The following is an 11,655-nucleotide window of genomic DNA, read 5'->3' on the forward strand; positions in this document are numbered from 1 at the left end:
TGCCTCCTGCTAATGGCCGCCCCGCCCTTCTCTCCCTTCCAGCTCACTGCCCATCCTGGGCATCACCTAATAGCCCTGCAAGGGGACTCCCGAGCCTCAGAGGTATCTGGCAGCACCAGGAGGTGAGTACCACTTTCGAAGGCTCCTATCTTCCCTGGGTTCCTGTACCAGGATGTTCCTGAGGTGTGACTTACTGACGGGAGCTGACTGGTCTTTGGGCTGTCTATTGTCTTTCTATACCCCTTGCCTGCCTCTCCCTGCCTGATATAGCTAGTATCCAACAGACACTGATCTATCTCTCTCTCTGTCTCTCTCTCTCTGTCTCTCTCTCTCTCTCTCCCCCCCGTGTGTGTGTGTGTGTGTGTGTGTGTGTGTGTGTGTGTGTGTGTGTTTCTAGCTCTTTCTGTCTCTGAAACAGGGCCTCACTATGCAGCCCTGGCTGTCCTGCAACTCCATATGGAGACCAGGCTAGCCACAAACTCACAGAGATCTTCCTGCTACTGCTGGGATTAAAGACGTGTACCACCCCTCCTGGTTCTTCTCTTTTTAAAAATGTATAAGTGTATGCCGGATGGTGGTAGCGCACACCTTTAATCCCAGCACTGGGGAGGCAGAGGCAGGGGGATCTCTGTGAGTTCAAGACCAGCCTGGTCTACAAGAGCTAATTTCAGGACAGCCTCCAAAGCCACAGAGAAACTCTGTCTCGAAAAACCAAAAAAAAAATTTAAAAATTAAAAAAAAATGTAAGTGTGTACAGAAGCCAAAGAACTTGTCACTGGGCTTATAGATGGCTGTGAGGCAACTGATATGGCGCCAGGATTCCCTCCTTGAGTCTCCTGGAAGCCGCATGCGCTCTTAACTGCTGAGCCATTCTTCCAGGCCCTAATCTCTCTGGTGAAGGTTCTGTCCTATTGAGGGCAACTCTGGTCACGGAGAAAGGGACAGCAAGTGAACTAAGGGGTCTCTGACATGCATGCAGCCTGGTTCTGACCTTCCTCTCCTCCCTCTCTCCTCAGAGTCTACAGGAGCAGAGGTCGCCTCAGCTCTGGAACCTTCTATCTCTTCCTGTCACACTGACTTGTTATCTTCACCCTAAGAGGCGGTACTGTGGAGGGGACAGCTGGGGACTGAGAGGACTGCTCCCGGCTCTGTGGCTCTCCATCTTCCGTCTCTTCCTGCGGGCCTCGGCATCCTCAGGGGCTCTAGGACTGACTCCTGGTGCTCTGGGCAGTTGGGACACCGGCATCGGGTTCAAGCGCCTTTTCCCCTCGGCTGATGAACCAGTACAGTGAGCTGGAGCCCCAGCAGCAGGCAGCCAGCAGCCAGCCCGCCCCATGGCCCTGTCTCCACAGCTCTCCTTCGCCCTCTATGTGTCCGCCTTTGCACTGGGCTTCCCGCTGAACCTGTTGGCCATCCGAGGAGCCGTGGCCCATGCCAGACTGCGACTCACCCCCAACCTGGTCTATACACTCCACCTGGGCTGCTCTGACCTCCTCCTGGCCATCACACTACCCCTGAAGGCTGTGGAGGCCCTGGCTTCTGGGGCCTGGCCCCTGCCACTCCCCTTCTGCTCCGTCTTTGTCTTGGCTCACTTTGCTCCACTCTATGCGAGTGGAGGCTTCCTGGCGGCTCTCAGTGCTGGCCGCTACCTGGGGGCTGCCTTCCCCTTCGGGTACCAAGCCATTCGGAGGCCCCGCTATTCCTGGGGCGTGTGTGTGGCTATATGGGTCCTGGTCCTCTGCCACATGGGACTGGTCCTTGGCTTGGAGGCTCCTGGAGGCTGGCTGACCAACACCACCAGTTCCCTGGGAATCAGCATACCCGTGAATGGTTCCCCGGTCTGCCTGGAAGCCTGGGATCCCAACTCTGCCCGCCCTGCCCGCCTCAGTTTTTCCATCCTGCTCTTCTTTATGCCCTTGGCCATCACCGCCTTCTGCTATGTGGGCTGCCTGCGGGCTTTGGTCCACTCAGGCCTGAGCCACAAACGGAAGCTCAGGGCAGCTTGGGTGGCTGGAGGAGCCCTTCTCACACTCCTGCTCTGCTTGGGGCCCTACAATGCCTCCAATGTGGCAAGTTTCATAAACCCGGACCTAGGAGACTCCTGGAGGAAATTGGGGCTCATCACAGGGGCCTGGAGTGTGGTGCTCAACCCATTAGTCACCGGCTACTTGGGAGCAGGTCCTGGCCGAGGGACAGTATGTATGCCAAGGACTCAAGGAGGAACAATTCAGAAGTAGCAGCCACCTCTGGGGGCAAGGGGCATTGAGTATCTGTGGATGACTCTGCCAGGCCCCCAAGAAGGCTGCTCCACCGCAACCCGGGAGCAGCCTGGCCCAAAGCCATCACAGAAACCACTCACGGGATGGGCTGTACACGGAGAGGACAGTGTCCCTGTACAAAGAAGAGCGTGGAGGTCAAGAGCTGGGAACAGGGGACAGTACAACTGCCTGATACATCCCAGTTCGCCTCCTAACTGCTTCTGACTGACCCTCATGTCCTAACCACCTGCCTGCTGTAGGCTGTGCGCAGCCCTGCACTCCTGGGCATGAGGAAGAGGCCTGTTTCTGATCAGGAGAGACACCACCATAGTGACCCAATTTTGGAGTGTTTCCTTGAAATAATTTCTGAGGGAAGAACATTTTCCATTTCTGAAGAAAGGAAGCAACATTATGACCCTGCCATACCCTTTTTCAGCCACTAGATGGCAGCCTTCCAGTCGACCACAGAAAGTAGGCTGGAGAGAAGCTGGGGCTTTGGGGACAGTAAAAGAGGCTTCTAACCGTGGGCGTGTCTCATCACGCCGGTTGACTCATTTCATCCTCATAGAACCCTTCCATGTAGAGTAGCCCCACCCCTGTGTGTGTGTGTGTGTGTGTGTGTGTGTGTGTGTGTGTGTGTGTGTGTGTGTGCTCGCATGCTCATGCGTTCATGCCTGTGTGCCTTGCACCTGCTAGGCAAGTGCTCTACGGCTAAGCTATGTCCCCAGCTACCACCCCCCTTCTGTTTTAACAGGGTTTAGGCGGGTAATAGCCAGGCTGGTCTTGAACTAGCCTCAAAGTGATTTCCCCTGCCTCAACCAACAGAAACGACGAGGCTGTTGGCACAGGCTACAGCTGCCCAACTCACACAACCTGTTGATTCAGCCAGGTGCCTGCTGTTTCAGATGGGAAGCTTTGCACCAGACACAGTGCCCAGCAGAGGGAGCCAACACCAACAAGATTCTGTGGCCTGTTGGCTGGGCCAGCCATGGGCAACCTCTATTCTCATTTGAGCAGACAACAGGCTCCCCCAGAAAGAAAACCTTGTGATGTGAGCTGTACTGGTGGTCCATTCGGAGATGGAGAAGAGACACACCCCAGCCCACGAGAGGGAGGGCAGAGGAGAGTGGCCAGGAAGGAGGCAGGCACTTGGGCATCTCTGATGAGGCCAGGTGTCAGAACCAAGCTTATTCTTCTCATGACAGTAAAGCCTCCCAAGAGTGCCCAGAGCTCTTGGACTGGTTCATACAAATGATCTCTTTGAGCAAGTGGGTCTCTGGATGTTCAAAGCCAGCCTGGTCTACATAGTGAGTTCCAGGGCATCTAGGGCTGTACAGTGAGACCCCCATGGGCATGGGGTCTCCTTGTGGCCTTAAATGTGTTTGAATGTAAGGGTTTTTGAACAGTAGATCCACCACACTTAGAAGAGAGACCAGCGCATAGTAGGTGCTCAGCAAACATTTGTCAACAGATAGATACTCCTGATCTCTTGTCAAAGAAAACTCGGTGTTACTTATTTGGCAAATATATCAAAGTGGATGCTGGCCAGTTCTCCCAGCATCCCTCAGTACCCGTGGCTCCTCCCCCAACTCCTCACCCCGCCCCCTACCCTAAACCTCTCCTCCCAGGGGCTGGGCTTCTGCATCCTTTCTGCTACCCTGATCCCTGTATAACTCAGGCCATTTTGGCTACAGCAGTCTCTTGGTTAGCAGCTCCTCTCTTCTGCTCCTCCCACCCCACACCTACACCCCCATGGTCCAGTTTCGTCTGCCAGCCACGTTCAGCCCGGACTCTCCCCTCTGCCTGCCTTCTCTCTTATCTCTACAATAAAAGTCTTAGCCATACTTCAGGAATAGTCATATCTTCCTCCTCCTTTTATTTTATTTTATTTTTTTCAATTCACCATGCAAGCCAGAAATAGACGTGGCCTCTGGGCAGCGGGGACACAAGAGAGTTTTAGTGTAAGTCCATTCGGGCCCCAGTGCCCACCCCCATAGTGTTGAGAACCTCTGTTTCCGCTGGCCTAGAGCACCTGTTGGGGGTGGGGCCCACTGCCCTAGTTACCTGGGCTTCCTTCCATTGGGGGCCAATCCACTCCCTTCCCTGGGCCCATGAGGCCTGCTCTGCCCGATCCACTCAGGCTTCCTCCACCAGATCTCTTGATCATGCTTCTGCCCAGGTGATGGAGCTTTCTTTTTAGTATTGATATCTTTATTTAGTCTCTCACTAAATGCAAGCCCGGAAGCAATAAAAACTGCTTGGCTCACAGTAGCTCGGTTAACAACCAAGATATAATTCACACGTCGGAAAACTCACACATGCTAAGTACCCAAGGCAGCTTTCAAAAGTAAGTGCGCAGGGCTGTACCCTGTTTTCAGCACCTCGCCTCTCACCCTCGGCTCCCAATCATTAATCTACTTTCTGTTTTAAAATATTTGCCTCTTCTGGACATTCCATGCAAATGGAATTGTACCATGTGAAACAGAGCCTGCTGTGTCTAACTTCCATGTGGTATGCTCTGCCGTTGCCCTCATGCCTCACGTGTGTTTATCTGTTGAGGGATCGTGGCCTGATATTTTCACTGTGAGCCATGGTTGCTAGGGCCTTGGTGCAGATGATATGTGAGCCTGAGTTTTGTGAGCAAGCCTGTTCTCGAGTCTCTTCAAGAGCAAACACTCACAGTGGAATTATTGGTATCGTGTAAATGCATGTTTAAGTTTTTTAGAGAAACCACCAAATTTCTTTCCAAAGTGGCCACCCCATGGTGCCATCCCCAACCATCAACAAAGGCTTCGGGGTCTTTTCTTCATTTTGCCCGAACTTGGGTTCTGTCTGGTGTTGTGCTATAGCCATTCTGGTGGGTGGGTGTTGGTTTCATGCTCTGCTCCATAAATATTTGAGTGAAGAGGTGTGCTGTCTCTGAGGACGAAGAGAGCCAGGCGTGAAACATGACGCCACCCCTCACCTCCACCAGCCGTGATGCCTAACAAGGAGGGGGACCCTGAGAGTTACTTTCCTGCCGTGAACAAAAAGGATGCTGGATGTAAAATAGTGATGCCCCGAGGGCCTGTTGTGGGTTATACTCCCACCAAGAGACAACTGCAATCTTCACAGCCTCTGACACCACCATCACCCCAGATCCTTGCCTGCACCACAAGTACCACGGCAGGGACAGGCTCTATTCTATGTGTTTAGCATGTTACGTTTTGTTTGAGACAGGGCTTCATTTAGCCCAGGCTGGTCTCAAACTGTACGTAGTTGACGATGACCTTGAACTCCTGATCCTCTTGATTCTTCTTCCAAACTGCTTAAGGTGCTGGGGCTCGAACCCAGAGCTTCATACAAGACAGGCAAGTGCTCTAACAACTGAGCTTCAGCGCGGTCTAAGTGCTCGCTCCTACCACTGAGCTACACAGCTGGTCAAATGTGCATGTTTTAATCTGTGAAATTGTATTGTTACCTCTGTTTTATAGAATGGGAGACACAGAGTTGTACTCATCTGTCCCAAGTCACAGACGCAGCAAGAAACAGTGCCGGCTGCAGAGCCCAGCCCTCGGTCCAAGCGCTCTATCTCCCACACGGGGGAGCATTAGCTATGCCGGTTCTAAAGAAACATCCCGAAATCCACGTGGAGGAGATGAAGTCAAAGTAGGGGGAAGCAAGGTCCCAGCTGAGACTATGTGCAGAGATGCACGCGGCCTTGGGATTTGTTCTTCTCCTTTTTCTTTTTGCATATGGACACAGCCGAGATAAGCAGAGCTCAAAGCATCTTTTGTGCGGTTGTTCTGCAACGAGTGACGTCATAGGCACCACCAAGTCTTTATCATTTCTGCTGGACAACTAGCTCACCGCCCTAGCCCTGGAGGAGCCGGGGCGGTGCTGGGCAGCAGAGCTCCGGTTTTCCAATAAGCTGGTGAGTGTGGGGCCGGGGGGTTGCACATGGAGGGAGAAACCTTGGTGATGTCTGCACTGGGTGGGGGACAGGAAAGGCAGGAAGGCAGGGGTGAGTCTGTGGGCTTAAACAGTGATGGCAACACTCCTGCCGGATGGGTAAGAGTCTCCTGGTGGGGGAACAGAAGACTCCCCAACTCCCAAAAACCATCTCCCTCTTCATCTCCGTCTCCCTAGCAACCGTGACCATGGGGGAGAGCTTCTCTCCCGGCAATCACTGGCTTTTCTTTTCCGTGTACCTGCTGGTCTTCCTCGTGGGACTGCCCCTCAACGTGATGGCCCTGGTGGTCTTCGTGGGCAAGCTGCGCCGCCGCCCCGTGGCCGTGGACTTACTTTTGCTAAACCTGACCCTGTCGGACCTGCTCCTGCTACTGTTCCTGCCGTTTCGCATGGTGGAGGCAGCCTGTGGCATGAGATGGCTCCTGCCTTTCATTCTCTGTCCCCTCTCGGGGTTTCTTTTCTTTACTACCATCTATCTCACCTCGCTCTTTCTGACGGCCGTGAGCATCGAACGTTTCCTGAGCGTGGCCTACCCGCTGTGGTACAAGACCCGGCCACGACTGGCCCAGGCTGGTCTGGTCAGTGGCATCTGCTGGTTCCTGGCCTCGGCTCACTGCAGTGTGGTTTACGTCACCGAGTACTGGGGGAATGCCACCTACAGCCAGGGTACCAATGGAACCTGCTACCTGGAATTCCGGGAGGACCAGCTCGCCGTGCTCCTGCCTGTGCGACTCGAGATGGCTGTGGTCCTTTTTATGGTGCCCCTGTGCATCACGAGTTACTGCTACAGCCGCCTGGTGTGGATTCTGAGCCGGGGAGCCAGCCGGCGCAGACGCAAGAGGGTGATGGGGCTTCTGGCTGCCACGCTGCTCATCTTCTTCGTCTGCTTCGGCCCCTACAATATGTCCCACGTGGTGGGCTATGTCCGGGGTGAGAGCCCGACCTGGCGGAGTTACGTGCTCCTCCTCAGCACCCTCAACTCTTGCATCGACCCTCTAGTCTTCTACTTTTCATCCTCCAAGTTCCAAGCCGACTTTCAGCAGCTCCTGGGGAGGCTGACCAGAGGCTGTGTGCCTTGGACTCAGGAAGTCAGCTTGGAGCTGAAGGCAAAGAACGGAGAAGAGCTTTGCAAGGAGTGTCCAAGCTAGAGAAAAGGGTAGGCAGGAGGAGGGGTGTGGAACCATGGGCCCAGTGCCTTGGCTGGCAGCGGGATCTCCAGGGGCAGGAAGGAGTAGGCAGGTGGGTTGTGTCCCCAGGGCTCTAGTTCCCTAGCTCAGGACGGACGAGACTCGTGTGACAGGCTGGAGACGCAGCTGTCACTCGGCTTTCCCTGGACGTGTTCACGTTCTGGACTCTCCATGTGGTCCTCCCTCCCGCCGTCTCATACGCCCTGGTTGGATTCCACTCTGGGACGTTGTAATGGTGACAGACTTTTCTAGAAGAAGGAGCCGAGCCTCTGCAGCAGCATTGGCTTCAGTGCCTTCCTTAGGGAGCGCCGTGGGGGTTGGGGGGGAGGTAGGGGAGGATGCCCAGGGCTGGAGCCAAGCTGGAGACCTGGAACAGGGGTGGGGAGAAGTGCAAGCCACTGACGCCTGGCTCTTCAGAGTAGGGGAGACAGGGTTCCACGGGTGAGGGAACAGCCTGCCCTTGTGAAGTTTTCCAGAGCCTTCCCACAGCTCCGCAAATCCAGATCTTCTGCGATACTTATGAACAATGGCAGCAAAGAGAAAAATTATCCCAATAAATTCCGCACTAGCAAAAGCAAATGATGTTTCCATATCTTCTTGCTCTCCCTGGGTAGTGTAGGTAGTAGAGGGAAGGAACACTCCTTCACACTGAAGGAATGGGATTGGACAAAATGCCCAGGCGCCTGCAGAGGATGGGGCTGGAGAAATGAAACTAACAACAATGTTATCTTTAAGTTTTTTGTTTGTTTGTTTTTTGTTTTGTTTTTTTTTTTAATTTAGGGCTGGGCATGTAGCTCAGTTGGCAGAATGCTTACCGGGCAAGAACAACCCTGCTTTCATCCCCGGCCCCACATACACCAGATATGTTTGTGTCCATATCTGTCACCTGAGCAGAAGGGAAGAGGCTGCAGGAATCTCAGAGGTCCAGGGTCATCCTTAGCTACCAGCCTGGGTACCAGAAAACCCATCTCAAAACAAACAAACAAACACACACACAATCAAGAAGTAGCAGAGGACCTTGAATGAAATTCCTGACTTGGACTGGGTAGATTTCAGCGTCATGTAAAAGTTCAGGTCATGGGGGTTGCACGAGAAGGCAGGGGCTGTTTTCTATGAACAAAACTCAGTCTTGTTTGTGACATTCCTAGAAAACTTTAGGCTTATGTCTGGGAGAGCAGCTAGGCCACATGACTCAGGTCTTAAGTATGGGCTCACTGTTGTTTTGATATTTTTGTTTTGTTCTGTTTTTCAAGACCGGGTTTCTCTGTGTAGCTTTGGAGGCTGTCCTGGCACTCGATCTGGAGACCAGGCTGGCCTCGAACTCACAGAGATCCGCCTGCCTCTGCCTCCCGGAGAGCTGAGATTAAAGGTGTGCTCCACCACCGCCCGGCCCCAGTTTTGACATTTAAAAAAGTGTATTACTTTTGTGTTCAAGCGTATTATCTACATGTCTGTCTGTGTACCGTGTGTGTGTGTGTGTGTGTGTGTGTGTGTGTGTGTGTGTGTGTGTGTGTACATTACCCTCTGGGTAAATAGAAGGCATTAGGTTCACTGTTACTGGAGTCAGAGATGGCTGTGAGCCACTGTGTGGGAGCTGGGAACCAAACCCAGGTCCTCTGAAAGAGAAGCCAGCACTCTTAACCACTGAACTTTCTAGCCCTTGTTTTGCTTTTGAGAAAGGATCTCACTATGTAGCCCTGGCTGGCCTAGAACTCACTCTGCAGACCAGGCTTGCCCTCAAATCACAGACACCTGCCTGTCTCTGCCTCCTGTACCACCCACCATACACCACAGCCAGCCTCACTATAGTTTTTGTTTGTTTGGTTGGTTGGTTGGTTGGTTTTTTTGGAGACAGGGTTTCTCTCTGTAGCCTTGGCTGTCCTGGAACTCACTCTGTAGACCAGGCTCACAGAGATCACCTGCTTCTGCCCCTTGACTTCTGGGATTAAAGGCGTGTGCCACCACCATCCAGTCACTTTTGTATTTTCTAAAACAGAATCTCTCTTTGTAGCCCATGCTGGCCTCAAACTCTCCACCTTACTTAAACCAAGCACCTGAATATTGGGATGACAGACATGAGCTCCTGGCCATCTTTAAAAAAAAATTAAAAAAAAAATACCCCATGCTTGCTGGGATCTCCGATGTCCTGGAAACGAGACAGGACTAACAAGCCAGGCAAGAGCCATGAGCAGTGGGTGTTCTGTGGAAACAAGCTCACTCCTCTGCCTAGATACCTTGGCCAAGAGCGAGCAACCCAGGGTGTGGGAAGATGCAGATGAGTGGTCTCCAAAGCCTGAGTGATGATTTAGAAGCTTGGGAGGAGAGGGCTTTGTTGCTTCCATTCCCAGATGCCTCCAACATTTCGGGTGTGGGCTGGAGATCCCACAGCCATCTTTTGAACCCCAGACAGGGGTTCCCAACCTCCCCAGTGCTTCGACCTTTTCATACAGTTCCTCTTGTTGTTGTGACCTGGAACCAAAAACTTATTTCATTGCTACTCCACAACTGTAATTTTGCCGCTGTAGTGAACCACAATGTAAATATCGGATATGATACTCAACACCCATGAAAGGGTCACTCCACCCCTACCCCCAAGGGGTCCGTGACCCACATGTTGAGAGCCGCTGTCTGAGAAGGTTTTATCAAAACAATTCCCGGCTGGGTGGTGGTGGTGCACGCCTTTAATCCCAGCACTCATGAGGCAGAGGCAGGCGAATCTCTGTGAGTTCAAAGCCAGCATGGTCTACAAGAGCGAGTTCCAGGACAGCCTCCAAATCCACAGAGAAACCCTGTCTTGAAAAAAGAAACAACAAAAAACAATTCCCTGCAGAGGAGTATGCCTGTCAGGATGCTATGTTCGAGGCTAGCCTGAGCTACAGAGCAAGACCCTGTCTCCGGATAAAATTAAAAGAGCTAGAAATGTAGCCTTGCAGTGGATTGCTTGCCTAGCAAGTACAAGACCCTAAATTTGACCCCCGGCACAGCAAAATAAGCAAAGAAAATAATTCTCGCTTCTTTGAAAGTTAACCAGAGCATAGCTGTCCTCACCCCCACTGTGCTGCGGGGGACACTGCTCCCTGTGGCCTCCTCTCTCTGCTCATGATCTCTAAGGAGGACTCTACTTGTCTTATTTCAACTAACTATCCTTTGCCTTCACAGGGTATCTATTGACAGAAAGCAGGTCAGTGAGTGCTATGAGCCGGGAATAGTTTAATGGAGATACAGATGAGGAAGGTGCCCCTGGGACATTACAGGGTGATGGAGAAATTCTATAACTTGATAGAACTGGATGTCAAGTCATAAGTCAAAACCATGACCTTAAAGTGGATGAATATTCTTGCATGGAAGTCCAGCTGCAGTAAGTGTGTGTATGTGTGTGTGTGTGTGTGTGTGTGTGTGTTTGAAGGGAGAGTGTGGGTGAGGTGTATTTTCCTGTACTTGTTTGTATGTGCCCACACCTATGCACATGGAAGGCAGAAGTTGACAACCTGGTGTCTTCCTGCCTAAAGATCTGGGTTCGATTCCTGGAACCCACATGGTGGAAGAAGAGAACTAAGGTCTTCGATTTTATCTTTTATCCTCCACACACAGATCCCTGCCCCGGCCAAATAAATAAGTCAATAAGTATTGTAAAGCTAATGTGAAAATAATTCTATTTTGTTTTACTTTTGAACCAGGGTCTTGTGCATGCCCAGGCTAACCCCAAACACAGCATGTATGTAGTCAAGAATGACCTTGTGTCTCCTGATTTCCTCTATCTCCACCTTCCAAGGGCTGGGTCACAGGCTCCAGCAGACAGCATCCAGGAACAAAAGTCTTCCTTTAAAATAGTGTGTTCATGACCCAACCCTTGTGCACCTTGCAGTTGCAGCACACACACACACACACACACACACACACACACACACACACACACTTATCTAAGTTGCATCTGTTTACTTATTTATTTTGGTGGAGTTTGTGTGTGTGCATACATGGAGTTGCAAGCTGGTGGGAATGAACTCTCTCACCATGTGGGTTCCTGGGGATTTGACCCAATGGCCAAGGCCTGATGCAAGCACCTTCATCTGCTGACAGCCATCCCACAAGCCCCTTATTTTGTTTTGAACCAGGATCTTGCTATATATCCTGGGCTGGTGCCAAACTCATCACCCTGCTGCCTCTGCCTCCCAGGTGCTGGGATTGCAGGCAGGCAGCATCAAGCTGGTAACTGTGTCTTTATTGCGTCAAAAAGCCACATGAAGGGATTGACCTAGACA

General features: G+C 52.1%; 2 protein-coding genes across 2 annotated transcripts; both read left to right on the top strand.

Moving 5' to 3' along the window:
- Positions 1-1,334: 1,334 nt before the first annotated feature.
- On the top strand, positions 1,335-2,237 carry LOC113837332 (free fatty acid receptor 1). Its single transcript, XM_027431065.1, has one exon. The coding sequence runs from the start codon at positions 1,335-1,337 to the stop codon at positions 2,235-2,237; it is 903 nt and encodes a 300-aa protein (XP_027286866.1).
- A 4,160-nt stretch (positions 2,238-6,397) lies between these two features.
- LOC113837336 (free fatty acid receptor 3) lies at positions 6,398-7,357 on the top strand. The gene has a single exon (XM_027431079.2). The coding sequence runs from the start codon at positions 6,398-6,400 to the stop codon at positions 7,355-7,357; it is 960 nt and encodes a 319-aa protein (XP_027286880.1).
- Positions 7,358-11,655: the final 4,298 nt, after the last annotated feature.

Source organism: Cricetulus griseus, chromosome 9 (assembly GCF_003668045.3).
Source record: "Cricetulus griseus strain 17A/GY chromosome 9, alternate assembly CriGri-PICRH-1.0, whole genome shotgun sequence".
Taxonomy (NCBI): domain Eukaryota; kingdom Metazoa; phylum Chordata; class Mammalia; order Rodentia; family Cricetidae; genus Cricetulus; species Cricetulus griseus.